Source organism: Crocodylus porosus, unplaced genomic scaffold, assembly GCF_001723895.1.
Source record: "Crocodylus porosus isolate Cpor-Errol unplaced genomic scaffold, CroPor_comp1, whole genome shotgun sequence".
In the NCBI taxonomy this organism is placed as follows: Eukaryota; Metazoa; Chordata; order Crocodylia; family Crocodylidae; genus Crocodylus; species Crocodylus porosus.
In genome coordinates, this window is record NW_017728906.1 from 130,619,536 (window position 1) to 130,641,488 (window position 21,953).

Genomic DNA, 21,953 nt, shown 5'->3' on the forward strand with positions numbered 1-21,953 from the left:
TAGGATGGAGGAGTGGAATGAGACCCAGGGGAAAACTAGTAGTTTTGAGGCTCACACTGAGGCCTGTTGGTAGCCTTCCCTAAACACCGTTTGATAGTAAGATCAAGGCATGGCAGATGAGTGAACTAGAGAGAGAGGCCATAGTGTATGAGCCAGACAGGAGTTGCAGTTTCACTGAGAGGCATCATGGTTGCCCCAGCAGTTGCAATCTGGTACACAGGGGTTTAGATCCCCCCGCCGAAAATAGTGGGCCAGATCTAAGTTAGTTCACTTGAGGAGGTAAACTAACTTAGACTGGAAATGGGTTAACCCAATATTTCGAATGCCTGCATACATTTGGAGTGCGGGGCTGGGGCTGGGGCTGGGAAGGCCCAGCTCCTCAATACAGCTGTGTTCCTTCTACCTCCTCAACCATGACCAGGCTATTTTTAGCCCCCAAGTTCCCCATCGCCAGGTGGACAGCACCCCCTGAAGACCCTCAAGCCCCCCCAATCCCACCAACCCCACACCAGACCCATCAAACATCACTGTGGACCTTCTACTCCCCTCCTTCCCAATCCTGTGTGTCCTCCCACTCCAAATTATTTACACCAGATTCCCCATGTGGCTCCTGGGGCGGTGAATGCCTGTACATGCCAATCCCTGTCTCCATTCATATGACTTTAAGTATCATGAATGTAGACCAGGTGTGGTGAATGGCTGTATGCACCCAATAATAATAATAATTAGAAGCAGAACAACAACAATGCTGTCCCCACTAGCCAGGGTCATAGGGAACTCACAATGAAAATGAAAGCTGTCCTTCATTGGAAAACTGAAAAATGGGTGATATTGAGACCATCACTTGTTTTCACCTGGGGACAAATGTCCTCCTCAGATGCAGAAGCCCTCATTTGTACAGGGTGATACTGTTGTGCTTTCCTGTCTCAGAGAGGTCAAGCCCTGCAACCTTTTTGCATACACTGTAAGCACAAATGAAGCCTGAGTGGAGTTTTTCTTTTTGAAAACTTCACCCTATGTGTTTTTCAGATAGCTTGTTCACCTGTTAAAATGTTTTTCAGTATAAAAAAATGGTAATAGGAAGGCTTATTAGGCTGATATGTGACCCCATGTACCAGTGACCTGGTAACAGGATTATATCATTTGTAAAATCTCACATGTCTAATCAAGGAAGAACAACAGCAGTTATTTATTATGTCAGCTGCTTTACATTCCCCAACATTACACTGTTCAACTTTATTTTTGAACAGGGCCTATTAAAGGTTGCCATAGACAATGCCAGAGCTCAAGAGAAACAAGTCCAACTGGAAAAGACAGAGCTGAAGATGGAGTTGTTCAGGGAACGAGAACTGAGGGAAACTCTTGAAAAACAGTTGGCTGTGGAACAGAAGAACAGAGGTATTTCACAAACACTTAGACTCTTTTGTAAGCACACATAACCTCTTTGTAATTTATTTACCCGGGAAAGCTCATTTCTGATGCAACATCTGGTTTTGAATAGAACCCTTCTCTCTACCTCATTTTATAGCCACTCTGACTGCAATTTAGGAAGTTAGTAGCTTGCCTGATCCTGCATAATAACTGATCAGGATTTGAACCCAGACCTTCCCTTTTCTCAGCTTTTAGCTGGAAGCTCTTTTGTCATAACATGTCATGAAGATGTAAAGACAGTCATATACTTATTCATAACACATTTGAAATTATGGAATCATGTTGTTAGATATAAAACCAAACTTTGACCAATTTTGGCTTTTAGCAGGAGGTGCATTCTGTTAATTCAAACTCAGCCTTTATTAATTTTTGTTTATCATCACCAGTTTTTAGCATTATTATTTTTGTTTTTATGTGACTAGATAATAACAACAATTGGAATAATATTTAGGAGATCAGACAGTTCAGCATTCATAAAGTCCAAGTTAATACTAATAATATTATTGGTTAATTCTTTATTATAGCATAACAACAACAATTTGAACTTTATGAGTACTAAACTATCTAATATTGTAAGCACCTCATAAGATGCACAACTTTGGGCAACCCAGAAGTAATAAGATATAACAATATTGAATAGTTTATCCATACTAGGCTACCTATTTGTTCATAGAAGGGCTTGCTATGAATCTGAATTAGGGTAAAAGGAACAGCAATTCAGGTGCTGACTTTAAACCACTATAAAGGATATGCATGCATCAGATGCCTTTTTTCCAATTTCATTTTAGCTCTTTTATTTGACATTGTAAACAATAACTATAAATGTCAGGCACTTAAAAATGATTTTTCATGAACTGTTTGCATTTTGAGAGTATTCTTCTAGGTTTACTACTCTGTTTTTCTGCATTTATCATTGCATTGTTATTTAATTACATTGTATGGGGCAGTTAACCTCTTGTGCTCACAGGATGTTCAACATGGATCATCACAAGTCATCTATATTTTTGGCATGCTAGATGTATAATTCTGTTCTTAGGGTAGTTTAATTGTTTGACAAAATAGCTAAGCAAGAAATGTCTGTGTAGAAGCTTGAACTGAGGACACTTGGATTCATAATCAGTGGTACTATATCCTAAGTATGGTTACATTATTAAGTAGCACTATAACCCTATTTAATGCCTCTACCCACTAGAGGGCATGACTGTTACACTATAAATTTCCCTTCTAAACAGAGGCAAGGATTTCTGAGGCTGATATCTTTTACTGGACCAACTGTGTAGTTGGGATAGTTAAAGCAGCTTTCAACTGCAAGAGATTTAAGAACTTGTCTAACTTCATCCCAACTACACAGTTGGTCCAATAAAACATATCACCCTAAGAGATCCTTGCTTCTCACATAATTTCTTGATCACCACAGCTACATGACTCTCACACTACCTTTTAAACAGATGAGAATGAATCATTAAACATAATAACTATTAATAATTCCCACAGATGTTTACTGAATCTTCACTAAAACTATACCTGACCTATTTAATTCGGTATGATTATATCAATAATACCTTATAAACAACTTGCTTGTGGATTTCAAGTAGTCTTTACAATACTGCACAATTCTGTGCTTCGCAACATGCCCACAACACAATGGGTAGTATGCCTGTTTCACAGACAAGCAAACTGAGGTACAGCAGTGGGGTTAAGATTACAGACTGAGAAGGATCACTTGATAATCCCTGCTTTTCTGTGGGATACTGAGGTAACTGGCTGTTGTATCATCAATACTGCATATTGTGTCTTTCTGATTTGTACCACTAGTGATGACATTAAAGCTGGTAGGACAGTTAGAGCAAGGAGGTTTGAGATTTGGCACTTAAGTGGTACACGTGATAAAGTAAAATAATGATGGCAATTGCCTCCCCTAGAGGCCATATTTATATAAAAAGATGATAGGTGATGGGCTGGCTGTTCTTGAAGAAAAACAGAATCAAGGAGGTGAAAAGAATAAAGTGGAAAGGTATGATTATTTTAAGAACACATTTCTCGCTAGAAGGGAATATAAAAATCCCTGCATGCTATTCTAATGATCATTTTCCATGGAAACAATCATCATTTCCAAAAGGACACTGCACAAACATTAATGGGAGCATTAGTGAAGGGAGAGAAGGCCCATAAGATCATTCTCAGGATGTGACTCAGTATGAATGTTTGAGAATTCTAGCAATATACTTAAAACTTGGAACATAAACTGTTCTTCACATACAGCTTGTATTCCTTTATATGAATCCAGTTTTAGGTAACCAATTCAAATAGCTACCCATAATAGGTCATATAAATTCAGCAGAAATCTCTGTTTGTTTAGTCTATGTTTATCTGAATATTTCAGGCATTTTAGGTAACAGCAGTTAACTGTCACTGTATTTACTACAACAGTGTTTTTTTCTTTATCTTATTTACTGTACCTTTTCCTTCCAATATGCATATCTTACAATTAGTGACTGGTGTCTGATCAGGTAGTAAAAGCAGGATAATATTTCTTTTGTGGGCAGCTACATAATAAGGGTTTGCTAATTCTGTCTCTGACTGCCATAGTCACATCTACAAAGTGTCAGCCATGATGACATTTTAATTCAAAAGCAACATATGTTTGCTTCTCATTTATTAAAGTCACTAGCAAAGTACTTATCATGAAAAACATTGAAGTGACTCAAGATGCATTTAGTTTATAATTTATAGAAGATGATAAATTTACTCTTATTTACTAATTCACTGATGCAATCAATAGTGTATACCAATACAGAGTGTGGTTGGTACTATGCAGAATGAAAGAATCCATGTCTTAGGCCCAAGAACTTGCATACCATGCAGAGAGAATTGTTCAGACACAAAATGCATTGGATTGCCCCAAGAATGCCTTGATCTTAGAATATGGCTTTAAAAATGGCTTTAAAAATGGCTTTTACTTTTCAACAGCATTTCTTATTTGGTCATTTGGATTGTAGTAGGCTTTACAGAGAATGGGTTATTGGCAGAAATAAGAAGGTGTGAAACACCCATGTTACTCGCACAATAATTATGGGAAACTGAGGAAGGAACTCTTAGGTCAGGGGGAGGGAAACATGCTCACATGTTCTATAGCAGTTTACTTTGACTTGCTGTGATTTACAAAGGTCTGTTCACATTACTTTCACAGAATCATAGGACTGGAAGGGATCTCAAGGGTCCAAACCCCTATATGAATCCCAGAATGTTACTCCTAAAATGCTACCTCACTGCATCAGGGATCTAGATTCTGCAATAAGGCTCTCTAATCTCCGTGACACAAAAGTCATACAATCTATGGCTATAAGGTCTGGAGAAGCACATTGACAGCACGTAGAAATGAGGATTTATATTGAATTCTGTCCAAATAAGTGCCACCTGTGTGCTCCATTTTTGTCCTGGTCCTGCAAGCTCTTTGCAAGCAGAACTCTAGTTAAAACAGATCATTGTGTGTAGATGGAAAGCTTGCTAGATTGGAACCAGGACATTTAATTTTATAGCACACCTAATTCGTTTGTATATTTTTTGATACATCTTAGACAGCAATCTTTTGTCTAGTCTGACAGGTGCTCCAGCATTGTTGTTGCTGCAAAGTTCAGGTAGCTTTATTGCAGGATTTAGAGAGAGTTTTATGTTATATACCTCCTTCTGGCTTGATAAAGAATGTGAGAGAATCAGTGGAGGGGAAAGGAGACAGAATAAAAAAAGAGCACAGCTAATAAGATTTGGTTAAAGAAATGTAAGTTGGGAAGGAGACTGGGCACCATAAAGAAAAATGGGGAAGGCAGCAGCAACATGGCTGAAAATGCAGAAAGTCTACAAAGGCTGGTGTCTTAAGCTGAAGAGTAAAGGATGTCACACTGCAAATTCCTATTCCCATATTTGCTTTTCTAAGCCTCCTCTTCAGCAGGCCTGAGGTGTAGCACCCAGGTGGAGTAGGGATACTGTGAACAATTACAACTCCCCCTTGTGGGAGAGAGACACACAGGCAAGCAGAGAATAACTTGTCACTGAGCACGCACCCGTTGTCTGCTCACGTGGGCTTATTTCTGAAAGAGCAAGACAACCGAAAACAAAACTGCAAGAAATGAGAATATTCATGTGAGGTAATGCAAAAGGTAAAATTGATGACCAGATCCATGGTTGGAATTTTGGACTTCGTACACCTTTGCCTATATTTATCAGAGAATCATTTAAACAGTAGCTGAATATTACATATGGCTTCTAACAGTATAGAATAATTGTTAGAATAACCCAATGCAATGGAAGCATGTCCTAACTACATATGGACAGTGATTCAGAGAATATGAAATATTGCAGATGTATCATTTCAGAAACCCATAAGTAGAACTAAACTTGACTATACTGATTTTCTTTTTCCCAGCAATAATTCAGAAAAGGTTAAAGAAAGAAAAGAAAGCAAAGAGGAAATTGCAGGAAGCACTTGAATTTGAGACTAAGCGTCGGGAACAAGCAGAACAGACACTGAAACAGGCGACTTCAACAGATAGTCTCAGGGTCCTAAATGGTAAGAAGCCACTTTTTGCCTGTGTGTTGTTAACCCCAAGTTTAAGTGCCAGACAGAGTTGATTGTATTGATGAAACGTATTTTTCTGCTGTAGCAGAAATAAGTTTTCTTTTTTTTGCTCCTTTTGATGATACTTCTCAATTCAATGTGATGCCATTTTATATAATATATGCACAAATTATTTAATTCAAATGAAATTAGAAAAACTTTACATTATTCACCTGAGAAGTTAATTTTTGGAGATTTCCCCCCCCTCTCTGCTTAAAAATCTATTGCTTATTAATCTTCCTATAGTCTACAAAAAAAGATTGTCTTGGCCTCCAGTCATTGTTCAACATTTTAAAAAGTGACAAAGGTTGATTGTATTGTAATTCAGCATTGGAGTAACAGGTTGTAAAAAGGGCTATAAGAATTGAATGAAATATGTGTCAGTCTTACCTTTCTGTGCTTCTAGACTCTCTGACCCCAGAGATAGAAGCTGACCGCAGCGGGGGCAGAACAGATGCTGAAAGGACAATACAAGGTAGGAATTTGCAAACGGCTATAAATCTAGATCTTGCTATATGAGTTTTTCCTCAGCTCTAGCCTGCTATTCAAGCATGTAGCCTACCATCTGGGCCACATCAAAACAAGTTCAAACAAGGTCAAGTTCATCTTGCTTGTTTATAAGAGAGAATTCATTCTGTGCTGATAGATTTTCTTTAAATTAATAGGTCATTTCTGTTTATATAAAGCAATTAAAGAGGAATAATTAATTTGAAACAATGTTGAACTGAATCATAGGCATACTGAATGTACCTTTTTCTGAATGTAACCTAAGATGTTGTTTCTTGAGGTACATTTGAAACACTATGAACCTATTAACCATACAAATAGCTTGACCTGTTAGATACTATTCAAGCCATGATGAGAACTTCATAGCTAATACTCAGTGGCTGTTACTGCAAGGTGTGTTTCAATAAGTGACTTGGAACATGAACGATAAATAAAACTGTTTATACCCCTCTTGGATTTTTCATTTGCCAAATGTTCCATATCCCATTATTTACATTTTAATAAACCAAATCTGCTGAGTAAATTTATACTTGGAATACTAAAGGGAGCCATATTACTTCCTCCGTGGAGCTAAATATATATATTACAAACACCAGGAAATTAGTAAAGAATACATTTTGAAGATAGCATTTATGTTATAATGTCTTCTCTAGTCAACAGGCTAACTCTACCTACATGAATACTAAACAGCAAAAACAGCATTTGTTTTCAATTGTAAATGAAGATGCATTTTTCAAAGGCAAGCCTAAAATGATTAGCTCCAGTAATCGCTCTCAATTGACTTTATTTTGCATTTTAAAGTCAATCATCTTAACGGTATCATTTGACATCTTTTGTGTGTTATTTAATCGCTTTTCCTAACTCCTAAAGAGTTGTTACTGGCATACCACAAAGGAGGCAGTGGCAATATATTCAAAAGTCAACAAGCTTCAAACTTACTAAACCTGTCTAAATAAATACAAAGAAGACAAATAGTCCTTACCAGAATGTAAGGACACGTACATTACATGTAAAAAACTACATTTAAAGATAGCTATGGTTGCAAAGTCAAGCATTCAAAATTTAGGAAATGCCAGAATTAGTTGCCTGTGCAAATTTAATTTGGCCCCTATGTATGTATCTTGTGTTTTATTATTTTATTTGTATATAATTTTTGCACTTCTTATTTGCATATTATATTTTTCTTAAAACCCTTGCCTTATTTAGTATTTAGGATAGACAGTGCTCACTTAATGAGCTGTTATCCAGTATTTTACCCAAATATATCTTCACACCTTCTTCACTATTGCATATTATTCAAGGCCTACCCTGGAGAAAATTCAATCTTCTAACATACTCATTCCAACTTTATTTGAACACTTTACATACATAAATTAGTTTTCCTCATAACAAGTCTTATAAGGTGAGGAGCTGGTATTATCCTTGTTTTAGAGGTGGGAAAATGAGGCAAAAAGATTAAGGGCAAAAGTATAGACTGATTTTAGAAGTCCAGTTTGAGATGATTAGGTTCTAGTTTCTCAGGCTACTTGAACTTTTAGCACTTTATAGTAAGATGTAATTCTTACTAACTTTTGGGAAACATTTATCTTTGTTTAGCCATTGAAGTGATACTCTCTCCTCCAGCAATTCCTTATGTACCTCCTTTCACTACACACATTCCACTTTCTGTAGCATATGAGGCCAAAATCCTAGGGGAAATATGCTCATTAACCATGCGTTCCTGGTTCATTCTTGGAGCACAGTCCTTTTCTGTGTGACAAAAATATTCCAGGTTAAGCCTATGCTTCCTCAACATTTCAGCAGGACATGTGTTGAGAACAGTTGTGAAACTCAGCACCATGGGGCACTGATAGATGTGCGCTCCCTGCTGTAACTCCTCAGCTGCCTGTGAGAGGGCTCCAATCCATCTGCTCCACCCTCCAGCTCAGGCTGGGCAAACCCCAAATGAAACTCCCCCCTCCTCCCTTCTCCCTTCTCCCCCTCCATTTTGCAGACAGCACTGGAGGCAGGGCTGGGCTACGTCAGCCTGGCCCTGCTTCCAGTGCGTGCTGACACAAGTTGACAAAGGCACTCTGCTTTGGAGTGCCTTCATCTGAAGTCTCATGTAATGAGGTTCTGGATTGTTGTGTGATCGGGCACTGTTAAAGCACTCTGCAGCTGTGCACTTCTGTAAAGGCACAGCTGTTAAGCACTTCAGGGGCCCAGTTGACAAACCATCACTTCTGTCAGCACCTACAGTGTCTTGTAGTTGCTGGGAAGAGCAACTGTGAGAAAAAATCCTTAGGCCCTGAAGCCCCCAGGATGGAGCATGTTCAGTGTAGATGAAATTTTCAGAAATTTTAGGTGTTAAACTCTATCAAGTCTCTCCTAAGTATCTAAAAACTGAACAATAGGAAAGGTTTATCAATTGGCCAAACCTGGATGTATTCATGCCTGGATAGCAAAAAACAAACCTTCATAAGAAAGCAACCAGCATTCCTGCCAGAATTTTAGCTCCCTATTCCCAAGATTGACCTATGCTGGCTGAATTAAAATGAGTTAACATCTTTTTCAGATTGCTAGTTACTAGAAAATTTGCTCCAGGAGTGTACTTGGTAGCCATGTTGGTCTGAGACAAAAAGACAAGCAAAAAACTAGACCTCTTGGTTCCAAAATGATACTTCTTATTAGACCAACTGAAGGTATCATTTTGCAACAAAGAGTTCTAGTTTTTTTGTATGTGGAAAATTTGCAGAATTGTCTTGGTTTTTAATATCATGGTAATACATTTACTAGGGCAAATCTTATTCTTTTGGGCTATGCACATATTAGTGCATGAATAGTATAGTTGTCTCTATTAGCAGTCATTACTCTTGTGAAATTTTGATATTGAATATGCTATGCAGGTGTATAGTTAGGCAAGCCAAAGGCAGGGAAGTGACATGATTCAGTGGAGAAACAAGAAAAAAGAATATGAATTGTGAAATACTGAGTATAATTGCCTTCATTTTAAATAATTTTAGGCCAAGAATTTAAACCCAAAATGATGTATCAAAATTATCAACTCTTCCAGAATAAGTTGATGGATGATTGTGTTAGTTAAAGAATGCTGTTGACATAAAAAAATTGCATTTAAAGCTGTATTGGGTCAACTGTACACTTGACTTTATATGGGTCTTTAATACAACAACTGGGTGGAAGCTATTAGTGAGAAGCTATTAAAATAGAGGGGAAAGGATATTTGTGGAAAAAAGAGCATACACCATTAAAATTGGCAGAGAAGATCAAGAGCTCTTGAAATGCCTTTTTAATTTATTTTTCAGTGCTGGCTAGATTTCAGGTTACTGAGATATCCTTAAAAGTTAAGATACCAATAAAGATATATTAAAATCCATGGGCCTCAACATGTTCATACTTTTCCTAACCCAAATATACATTAAAACATTCTTAACAACTGGTGTGAACACTGGTTTAATACATATTATTTCTTGTTTTTATTTTTGTTCTGTTTTAAAAATAATAAAGCAGAGTATCCTCTTCTCCATACATATTATAGGTTCCTTAGGTGCCCATGCCTAGCTCCCAGCCAGGTCTCCCAAGACCCCTCATCCCACACCACAAGGTACCATACCAACAAATGTTTGACGTTTATATACTGTTTTGCTATCAGGACTTCTGTTGAACAGTACAACAATTACAAGTACCTGCTCCCTATTTTTTATCCTTCCTTACAAAACCTTTCTTCTCTCCATTTGTTTTTCTTCTCTCTCTGCTTGTCTCTTTCTCCATATAACCTTCTATTTCTGTGTGTAATTTTTTCTTCCTCTCTTCACCAATAAATTTCTCATTTTCTATTTTATATCACCCAGGTTTTTCCTTTGCTCCCAACCCATTCACACACAGCCTCTTCACACCCTTTCTATTGTGCATTATGTAAATGTTCTGGATTCAAATTTTCTGATCTGTTTCCTATTATCTCTCTATGCTGCTCACAATAATACTTCTTTCTATCTTCCTACTCCCAAAGTATGCCCATTTTTTGTCCATTCACCCAAAGCTTTCCTGTATGTTGTTCTTTCCATCTACCCCCAAAACTGACATTTTTTTTTGTGTGTTCTCCATAGATTTCTGATTCTCTACTGACTATTCTATCATTTTCTCCCAGTCCACACTTCATTTGTAGCTGCAACATGCCATGCATCCTATGCCTGACTTTCATGCCTCACAAAGGCAGCACAGTTACTACTCTGGCCGCAATCCCTCTTCTTGCTGACCCTAGGCTCACTAATGAAGTTTTAGGTTTTTGAATGCCCAAAGCTTTTCAAACTTCTCCATTCCCCAAATCCCTCATCTGCCTCTGCTCACCCTCAGGTTTTTTCCCTACTTCTTAGTTTTTCAGTCACACCTTTCTTGCATTAATCCATCTCCTGACGTCTTACATGCTCCAAGTCCTCATCTGATCGCCAATCTAGACTTCATTTTCCATTTCCTTGTTTTGTACCTAACTAAAGCTATGCCTGCTTTGTGTCCCAGCAGGACAATGTTTTACCTCCATACAAACAAACATACTTCAAGTCCCTTCACTACCACTCAGAAGATTGATCCTATGCTTTTTTTTAGCTTGTTCTAGCAAACTGTTGTCTCCCCTCCCCTTCCTCTCTCTCTAACTCAGTTCTCCAACTTATCTGCAGTCTGATTTTGATAGGTTGAGGGAGTGGGCATAAGGTTGCTACTCATGCTCTCTTCTTATGTCAGAAGGAAAGCTATCCTGTGCTAGGATTGAGAGCTGGGTTTACTCAAAGCATCTATCCTGCTCTGTCTCTGCAGCTTCTCAGTGGTCCTCTTTCCATTCCAGGGAATCAAGCAAAGTGTCTATCACCCTCATAGAGCTAGACTAGTGAGCAGTGGAAAGAGAGCAGGCAGCTGAAACCTAGCATATGCCTTAGTCACTCAGAGAATTAGCTACTGGGGGTGCTTACCAAGTGGTGAGAAAGTTGGGATTTAACTTTGTATATCGTATGTACTTAATATGCATTTTGCTGTTTAAGTACAGGGCAGAGACTTAGGGCAAGGGATCTGCTTGCAGCTGCCATTAGCACTAAGTGGTATTGCTTAGACAAACCCTCTGTCACTTGACTGAAAATGTGGGAATTTTTTTTATGTTAGCTGGTTTGAAACACTATTATTAGCAAGCATCCTGGTTTTCTCTGGTAACAAAAAACAACCCAATTTTCAGATTAAAGAAAGTAACCCCAAATCCACATTTTTCCATGATTAAAATGAAACACCACTAATATATATATGTGGTGTTTCATTTTAATCATGGAAAAATGTGGATTTGGGGTTACTTTTTTTAATCTGAAAATTGGGGATTTTTTTTTTACCAGAGAAAACCAGGATCCCTGATTATTAGGCAAGTAGACACGTAGAATAATCTCAGTTTGTTGTAAGCCTTCACAAAATACTTGTGTTTGAAAGGTGTGTAGTTGACAGATCTATTCAACTTAAAGTAGTAAAAGAAACCTAAAAGAAATTATCCCCATCTTTGGCTCTTATATATACTACAGGCAGGCAACCAAGTGCACCATTTCTCACTGCTTTACAGGGGAGATCTGTCTGGGCAGTTCTGCATCCTGGGCAGTGGCAGGGGTGGGTCACCACTGCCAGCAGCAGTAGCAGTTGCTATTTTGTGTGGGCCCTCCAAATCAGTGCCTGGGGCTATGCCCTGCTCATCCCCTTTAGCTAGATTACTGGTCGACAATATTGGCTATGTCATAAAAAGTCATAAAAGAACATTTCAAAGGTAGAAAAAGTCAAGCTCTCCAAAGTTTTGAAATGCTAGAGTTAAGCATTGCCCTTTCATGACACCTTCAATCATCTAGTGCATATATATTATGACAGAGGTGACAAACCTGTACAGGCAACCTCTGTCTGCAGCCTGCAGCATATTGGGGTGTGGATAGAAAGCAGAGTGGCAGATGGGTCAGGGGAGCAGAAAGCAGAGCTTAGATGGGATATGGGAATGGGATTGGAGTGGCACTTGGAAAGGGTGCAGTGTTTAGTTTGTGGCATGTTTGCCAAAAAGGTTGCGCCCCATCTCCTTTCCTCCTCCCCTCCCACACACACTGTGTTATAGCATCATTTCATTAAGACATGTCCTTTGCTCACATCATCAGGTGTTATTCTTTCCACAGCTTTCTTCCTCAATCAAGGTACTGGAGAGATGATGCTCACTGAATGAATAATTATTAATGTTTTGTTTTATCATGATTGTTCAATATATGGACTCATGCTTTATTTCATAATAATAAAACCTAAGTCTCATACAATAATAAGTTATATAGTTTCACCATTAGAGTCTAAAGTGCTCAGGAAGGAGATGAACTCTTTGGGTAGAGGTGATATTTTTTATTAGACCAACTAAATAGTTGCAAAAAAGTTGTTCTTTGCAAGCTTTTGGACACACATATCTTTCTTCAGGCAAAAAAAGAAATTGAGAATGGCAAGAGAAATTAAAGATGTTCAGAAGTCTCCCGGGTATAAAAAAATCCAGTCTTTGGAAAGCTGTTCTGTGAGAATGCAAATGGAGAGGAGTTGCAGAGACAAAAGCAGGCTGGTTACCTGGAGTTATCAGATGGCAGACAGGCTGTAGAGGGCCATAAAATCGATGTTAATATTTAGTCCAGGCTGTTGAATTTGGCTTATTTTTTCTTCACTTTGTGAAGTTTCCATTTCAAATGACAAAATGCAGTATCTTCCATGTTTCAGAGATCCTGGCTGTAGTTGTATTGATCTAAGCACAAAGGCAGACAAACTCTTTGGGTGGAGGTAATATCTTTTATTAGAACAACTAAATACTAATGTGTGCCTGCCTTCCTTCCTTCTTCCCCTGTTTTTACTGATGGAGGACCTTACTTACAATATTTCCTAATATTTGAGTGTTTGATTTTGCAACTTTAATAGTGTTTTAATGTAATTCTATATGTAATTAAAAACAAAAAAAAAGAAAACTGAAACAAATCCAGTCATAAGGCATGATTATGACCTTTTGAGCCATCAGTAAAGTTTGGACCTTTACCTCCACTGTATTGGTATATGAGCCCCATTTCCTCATCTATTCTCAGTTTCCCTTCTCCAGCAACTTGTTACAATCTCTCTCTCCCTATACCTTCCATTTTTTTGCATAGCCAATTCTAGTTTCCCCTCTGCGCTCCAGTTCCTTGTCAGCTAGGTAGGTATTCCCTATGTGGTATTGCTTAGATAAATCTTCCTTCACTTGACTGAAAATGTGGGAATTTTTTTTATTATAGCTGGTTTGAAACACTATTATTAGCAGGCATCCTGGTTTTCTCTGGTAACAAAAAACAACCCAATTTTTCTCACCCAGTCTCCTTGTCTAGTGCCACAAGGTCATTATTTCCCCACTCAAATGTTCCCTCCAGCACAGTCAGGTCATATATAGGAGCTGTTAAAGGATGATGTCTGCTCTGTCAAATAGACAGAGTAAATTTGGAGAGATTTCCACTGCTTAGCAAACAGCAAACAACACAAAGGATACCTTTTGCCCAATTTCAGGTCCTTCCTCCAAACATTGAAGGTGGTATGGATGTTCAAAGGAAACTCACTTAAATAGCTAAACAAGACAAAGAACAGAGCTTCTTTTTAGGAAATCATTAAACCATGTTGGCTGTGCTGCCCTTTTTTTCCCCATAAAAATTTGTGCAAGCAAGAGGGCATGACGTTAAATCAGAGGTGTAGCAAGATATTTCAGTGCCAGGGGCAGAGGTCGTGGTGGGTATTATGCTGACCACTGGCGATCAGGAGGGGAGATGCGAGGGGGAGCAGGAACAGAATCTGACCTGCCCCTGCTGTAGCAGCGTGATCTTATTAGGCTGCTGCAGCTGAGGCACAGTCTTGACTGCAGCTTAGCCTCTACAAGGTCTCTACAAATGCAGACTCTACAAGGGCCACTACTGGTAACCCGTTTGCTCCTTCTCTCCACCTCCCCAGATGCTTCTGAGCATAGGGCTGTGCCTTTCACAGCAAAGCCTCCAAGGGGCTCATTCCACTTGCCTCATTCATACTCCTCCACCACAGATATGCTATGGAGAATAGCTCCTGCCTGGTCCCTATAGTCAGGTTACCCTGTTGTGGAAAAACTTCCTGAGGAGAGAGGGCCATAATGGCACCCCCTCCAAGTCAGTGCCTGGGACTGGTGCCTCATTCGCCCCACTCTGGTTATTCTACTACTTGGGATATTTTACTCAAATGATTAAAATATTTTAAAGTTTCAAGCAACTTGCAAATGTTCTATTATGGAAAGTTTTAGGCAACATGAATGCTACATCTATGGCTACTAGTCAGGAAAGTTCACCTTTCTGTAATATTTTAAGTTTAGCAAATTAGACCTAGATAAAATTTTGAACATTAGGGCACCTTGTCCAACCTATTTGAGTGAAGAAATATTCTTGATCTCGTATCCTCCCAGTTTTAAACTACCATATATTGAAAACAACAACACCAAAAACTATCGAGTATTATTTATTTTTTCTTCAGTTTCTCAAAAAAACTCCGAAACAGAACTAGATATATCAAAAGCTCCTATAGGTATGAAGAGTAACTATATGCATGATCCATTTTCTTGAAGTTTTGTTGAGATTAGTGAACCACCTCAAAGGGAGGCAAAATCACTGTTCCATATCCAGGTTCAATAAGTCTGTTCCAAATTCTCTAAAGCTTAATTCACATAGATTTTGTTTTTTAAATTATTTTTATAGTCTGCTTAGGTGCAGCATAAATATACGTTTATGTCTAAGAAGTTATTGGGGGTTAAAATATTATCAATATTAAAATATCACCAGCATTAATATAGGTAAGCTATGTTGCCTGCAGGATTGCTCCCACATTAGCTAATGATTTGTTAATTCTATTTTTAAATGATCCAGGTTTTTCACTTTCCTTGGGAGACCCCATTAATCTATTAGTTTCTTGTAGTAAAATACAACAATACTTTTCTTGCAGGTCTTCCCTAGATCTCTTCCTTCTATCATATCACCTGTGGTGTTTAGTCTATTGATGCTGCCTACCTAAAATCATCAGGACTAGTTAGCCACATCTAAGGATCCTGCTATTGTAATGCTTGGTCCTTCTGTGCCTTCAGCACTGAAATACTTTAACACTCTCTCCTCTGATCTTCTTTGACTCCAGTATCTTCCTCTCCATTCACCTGCTATGCTGATTGTTACACTTTTTGCATCACTTTCCTCCATGATTCCTCCTTCTTGTTCTGCTTCTGTTGTCTCTAGAATTGATGTCTTCATTCCTCTCTGTTTCTCCCTTCTCTTTCTCTCCAAGAGCAATACCATATGCTCCTATAGTTCTTCAAGAACAAAGTCATTTATGTGTATAGTGCCACACAAACTAATAATGGTGCATACAGTTTAATAGCAAATAATCCCTGAAGGAAGAAGAAAATTCAGATTCTTCTTTTTAGGTTTTTTAGTTCATCCCCCAAGTTTTACTTGCCTTTTCTGTTACTGATAAATTACAGGCACACACAAAATATGTATGCATTTACATATGTGCATCTGCTTATAGCACATACAAGGACATGTGTGCAGGTGTACATGCACACACACACATCTGTATCTATATCTATATCTAATCACTCCAAAGTTCTGTTTTGGACTTCAGCTGATAGTTTTCTATTCAGTTATGTTCTACAGAGTAATACTTGCTAAGTAATTTTTCATTTTTCATCTGCTATTGCTAGACTGAGAACCATTCTGAATGGAACCTTTAGTAAAAAATGTTGAGGCTCTCTGGGGGCTACTACAGAGACTATTTCAGCCCAGAAAAAAAAATCAGGAGCTGGAAACAGAACTTCTAGAAATCTGGGAGGCAAGAGATTATCTTTCCAGACATGTTGAATAGCTGCCCAGGGAATAATTTGCTGTTTATGGAAACAAAATCTGACTAATTTGGAGACATGCAAGGGGTTTTTGATAGAGTAAGAGTGAAAAGGTGATAGAGTGGATGGCTTCTTCTGGAACTTGAACTATTCACAGAAATGTATCCTTGATTTTGGAGCTCAGCAATTATTCCAGTGTTGCGTATATCAGACTAGGCATCAGTTAAAACTTCACGTGAAGGATAAAAATTCAGAGCAAAAAGGCTTCAGGTTGTATCCATCCAACACTGAAAAATACACTTCCTCGTAATGGAATATCAGGTCAAGGCATAGTGAGTATGCTTTATAACAGACTGACAAAGGGAAAAAGTTGTTTTGAGTGTATTTTCTAGTCTGCTTGTGTTCTTGAAACATAATAGTTAAAAATGCAATTTTAGTATTAAAGGCTAGGAAACTTTGGGAGATGAGCACCCAAATTAATTGACATTCAGTTGAATTCAGCTCCCATTTATTATAGCTCCTATAAATGGTCTAGTTCACATTATTATTTTTTCAGTTTTTGTAAAGTTTTTCAGAAACATATAACACTTACATTTCATTGTAATTGTTACTTTAAACTTTAACTACCTTTTCCCTCTTGTGTACAGCACATTGAATTAACATCAAGGTCATGCTCTTCTTTTTCAGCTGCACAGTGCTATGCACCACAATGACATTATAAAGAACATCATTAGTCTGTGTGCAGTAATTTGAATTAACTAATGTGTGGCAGTAGAACTCTCTTTGTACCTAGGGCCAAGTATGTACAATCAGAAAGCCCAAGGCTGAATCTGTTCAATCTTTGCAGGTTAGTCCAAGCTGCATCGATTGACTGATAATCAAGTGAATAGACATTTTTTTGATTTCAGAAATGCAGCCACATGCCTGGTGTGGCCCAGGCCAGAAGCCAGGGGACATCACAGCATGACTCTCTGCTGGACTGGATCAGACAGCTTGGGCCAAGGCTAACTCACCCAACCTGTGAGAGGGTGGAGTTGTGGGGGAAGTGCAAAGCATCCCTGGATGCTAGGGGACTGTGAGTTAACTTGAATCCGGAAGGGATCTGGGACAGAAGTTCAATAAATCAATTTAATCTAAATCAATTAAGTCTGATACTACATCCAGGTTTATCTCAAACTAGTTTTGGCCATTTTGAAAGCAGTTTAGTGTACTGAACTACTAAGCTAGGGACAGACATCCAAAAAGCCTGAGCCTGAATTGATTCAATCTTTGCAGGTTAGTCTAAGCTTCATAGATTGAACCAATTTGCAAGTGAATAGATATTCACTATTGATTCCAGAAATGCAAGCACATGCCTGCAGTGACTCAGGATAGAAGGCAGGGGATACTAGAGCATTCCTCCTTTTCCTTCCTCAGCAGCTGCAAGGCTAGAGGGAATCTGACCTGGGGGGCAGAGCCGGGCCCCTGGCTGGCTGCTAAGTATGACTGGGGTGGGATTTAAACCCCCACCTTGGCCTGTAGGGCACCCAGAGGTGCTTGAAGGGGGAGGGTGTAAGCAGCCCTTGCCAGGCTTGTCCCCGAGGCCAGACACCAACCCAGGAAGTGCCTCAGGTGTAGGGGGCTGAGGCGAAGCAATTAAACTCCCCTGTCTCCCCTCTCAGGCACAGGCATTAAGAGCTCCATGCACTGGGCAGAAGCCACCAAGCTGAAGCTTCCCAGCTGCCACCCAGAGCAGTGTGGCAGGGGCAGCGGCAGCAGCAGCAGCTGGAGGCAAGGAAGTTAGCATGGGCCCATGGGCCCTGGTCAGCGCGCAGCTTGTGGTGAGGTTGCAGCTGCCAGGTACTGCACAGGACAGGGGGTGCAACAGTGGTTGTGGCATACAAACCCCAATGGCAGGCAGCTGATGGGCTTTGGGTTTGCCAGTGCCTCTGAGCTGACCTGGGCAACCCACTGCCCAACAAGCTGCTGCTCATGCCACTGGGCCAGGCTGTCACAGAGCTGCAGCTGGCTGCGGAGAGCCTTGCCCCATGGTCCAGTCCGGTCTGGCCCTGCTGGGCCCTTGTCAGCCGGCTGTGGCTCCATGACAGCCCCATCTGGCCTGGCATGGAGAGCTGGGAGCAATCTGGCTCTACAGCTAACTCAGCCCCAGTCTGAGCTGCAGCCCAGGCTGGTCCCTCTACATCTACCCTCAGCAGTGCCCTCAGGCTGGCTTGGCTCAGCCCCAGCCATGGGCAAGGCAAGCAGATGGTGGGGCTATGACGGGCAGCTCTGGTCATGCCCTCACCCCTGCTGCTGGAGTGGGGAGGGGGGAAATGCCTGACAGGGGCTGCTTGGCACCCAACAGGCAGACCCTGGCTTCCCTTTCCTTTCCCTGTGTGCTTCAGGCTGTGGATGGGGCTGGCTATGCCCCATTCTCCTCCCCCCACCTCCCCACTCCCACTCAGGCAGCAAGTGGGGGAATGCTTGACAAGGGCTGCTGCAAACCAGCTAGGTAGACTCCTGCTGCTGTCCCCCAGTTGCAGGGGAGATAAACCCCTTCCCTGCTCCCTTTGCCTCAGGGGGCCATGCCAGGCTGGTGTCTGACCATGCCCCTGCCCCTGCTCCTGCTAAAGAGCAGAAGGACAGGGACAGCCTCTCTGGAGAAGACAGCCAAGCCCAGCCCAGAGCTGCAGAGCATGCTGGGGTGCTGGGGGACTCTGATTTAACTTAAACCAGGAAGAGGCCTGGAACAGAAGTTCTGTAAGTCAGTTTGACCTAAATCAGTTAAGTTTGATAATTCATTCAACCAGATTTATCTTAAACAGTTTCAGCCATTTTGAAACTGGATTGTGTGCACTGAATTTATGTTCTGTTTCAGTGCATGTGCGCCCCCTGACATCAGTCTGGGAGGGGCCCCCTGGCAGCCAATCGCACTGAATGTGACCAATCTCACTCACCAAAAAGCGGCCATGCCGCTTCCAGAAGTCCCACAGCCACTTCCAGAAGTGGCAGGGCTGCTTTTTCTGGTGGTCCCGCTCCCTGTCTGGCACTCTCAGGGGGTGCATATGCACCCGCTACACATCACCACTATTTAAACCCATTTCTGATCACTTAAACAGTTTATGTGTAACTTCTGTCCCTGTTGTGTTACAGGTTTGAACTGGTTTCTGATCTCTTATACCAGTTAAAGTGTAATTTTTGTCCCTAGCCTAGGTGTTTTACCTGTACATTGGAGTGGGCTGGTATAGTTGCCCTGTATTCTAATCCTAACTCTTGATTTTAGCCTCTGTATGTAAAGTAAGCCTCAGAGAAACCCAATACACTATAGCAATTGGATCAGAAGCTTTAAAGGAATTGTTTAGATGATTATTTGGCTCTGGCAAACAGTACTCTCCAGTGCAAAGCATAAACATGAATTCTGTAGTAAGTTAAAACATTTGTTACTGGTTTTTCTGTCTGTTATAACTGATACCTGAAACATCAATGGCAGGAAGGTGCAGTAATTATGTACTTTATCTTACACAGAACATTTTTTTCTTGACCAAGAATAAGTACTGGAATTATCTTACAGTGCACAGAAACCAAACACTAATAAATATGTTTCCTATCCCTTGGCACAGTTGTCTGGTATTTTGGCAGCTTTTCAACCCAAGCTAATCAATTAAAGACAACATTGATTAAGTTAAACAAAAGGTGGTATTGATTGCAGGCAGTAACCTATAAATAGGCTATTGTTTCCTTGTGTTCATAGGTCATTGTTAGCTACACCTTTAAACTTTAAACTAGACAATTATGTTATTTATCATGTAACAAAGCCAAATCAGGGGGTTTAGTTAAGGGAGAATAACTTACATTGCAGTGCATTCTAAAAGAGGCCCTTCCATACAGATTTGCAGACATAAACTTTTTCATAATTCACTTGCAATGCCTAAGTACTGCAATTTACATCTTGTTTTATTGCTGTGTAGATATGAACTTGCTTGAAATCAACTATGTTATGTTCATGGCTTATCTGGTGAGATAGATGATTAGTCAATCAGAGGCCTTTTTCCAGCATGGTGCCACAATTTTAAAATAGCTATGTATAAAATCAATGACTAAGCATGAGCTTAGTCAAATGGGAGCCTTAAGAACAATAACAATATGTAATAAAATGTATTGTGAACCAAAGAGACTATTTAGGGTTGTTTTGAAATGTATTATTTATATGTGTCTATTTTTTTGTTGTTGACCTTCAACAGAAAATGATGCATATACTGGATATTGTCTTTCCTAAAGAATATCCATGGTGTTAATAGGTCGCCATTGATGTCTCAATGCCTGGGAAAGGTGGGACTCCATCCACTGTATCTGAATTCCTTTTCCCTTTGGCATCCCATTCCCTCTCCTTGAATGCATCTACATTACTGTGCAGTCATTACTGTGTAGTCATTTAGTACTTGTTTATAAACTAGTATAAACAAGTACTAAATGACTGTGCAGTAACCTGTGTTACTGCACAATATAGCACCGCTGAATGGCTTTCTTGTGACAGTTACTGCCCAAGCCTACTGCATAGTAGCATCACATCACAGTTTCTGCCACATGACACTACTGCACAGTAGTCTCAGGCTACTGCTCGATCAGCATCTCGTGTAGACATGGCCCTTAATACGTAATTTAATCTTAAGCAGTCTGACAGGATTAAACATACTTGTTCCTGATATTCTCTGCCTGAGCATGAAGAGAAAGTTTTATTTTTATTAGCTTGAAAAACAGAATGACTTTAACACTTTTCAGAAGAGTGAGTTGAAAGCCCTTTTTTTAGCAAAGCTGAAAATGAACAAAAATACATGGAATTTTTTCTGTTAAGCTGTGTATAATTTTGTTATGAAATCAAGCAGATTTATAGTTCTTTCACAGGATACAACATGTTTTCTCTGTCTCTGTTCAAGCCTTCCCAAGCTAGTTATCATCCCATTTCTATCCCTGGTTGGAAACTAAAGATTTTGTATTGACTATGCAGTCTTTTCATTTACATTTGCCTCTCTCCAGCCTGAAGAATCATTACTTTTTTCCCTTCAACCAAACATACTACTTACAGACTTATCAAAGGTCCCTGCTGAAAAATAATCTCCTGTCAGACATAGTGTACAGCATCATTCCCAATATTCTTTGGGGAGTTTGAAGTCTGGTGATAAGAATTTAAGGGTCAAAGATAGGATTTTTTACCTTTTTTTCATTCCAGGGGAAAACCAAAAATGCCTAGTATTCAGTTAACATCTATAATGGGAAATTCTTTAAAAAAGAAGGTGATTATAGAGCAATATTAATTCTGTAATTTTGTTGGGAAGTTAATATTTTGAAATGTTCTGTGTCTTGATTAGATAATAGGAACACATGAATTACCATTCTGGGTCAGGAATTTGGTCCATCAAATCAACACCCAATTCTAAAAGTGTCAGCATCCAGGGCTTCAGGAAAAAGCAAGATATTTCATAGCAAGCAGTTATGGAATAATCAGTCCCTATGAGAACCTGACCCTAATCCCTA

General features: G+C 39.6%; 1 protein-coding gene across 1 annotated transcript in view; it reads left to right on the plus strand.

Moving 5' to 3' along the window:
- DACH1 (dachshund family transcription factor 1) overlaps positions 1–21,953 on the plus strand; it is a 527,995-nt gene that overhangs the window by 460,922 nt on the left and 45,120 nt on the right. The window contains exons 9-11 of the mRNA XM_019529808.1: positions 1,251–1,398; positions 5,855–5,998; positions 6,453–6,521. Coding sequence (XP_019385353.1) covers positions 1,251–1,398; positions 5,855–5,998; positions 6,453–6,521 — 361 coding nt within the window. The remainder of the gene's footprint in view (positions 1–1,250; positions 1,399–5,854; positions 5,999–6,452; positions 6,522–21,953) is intronic.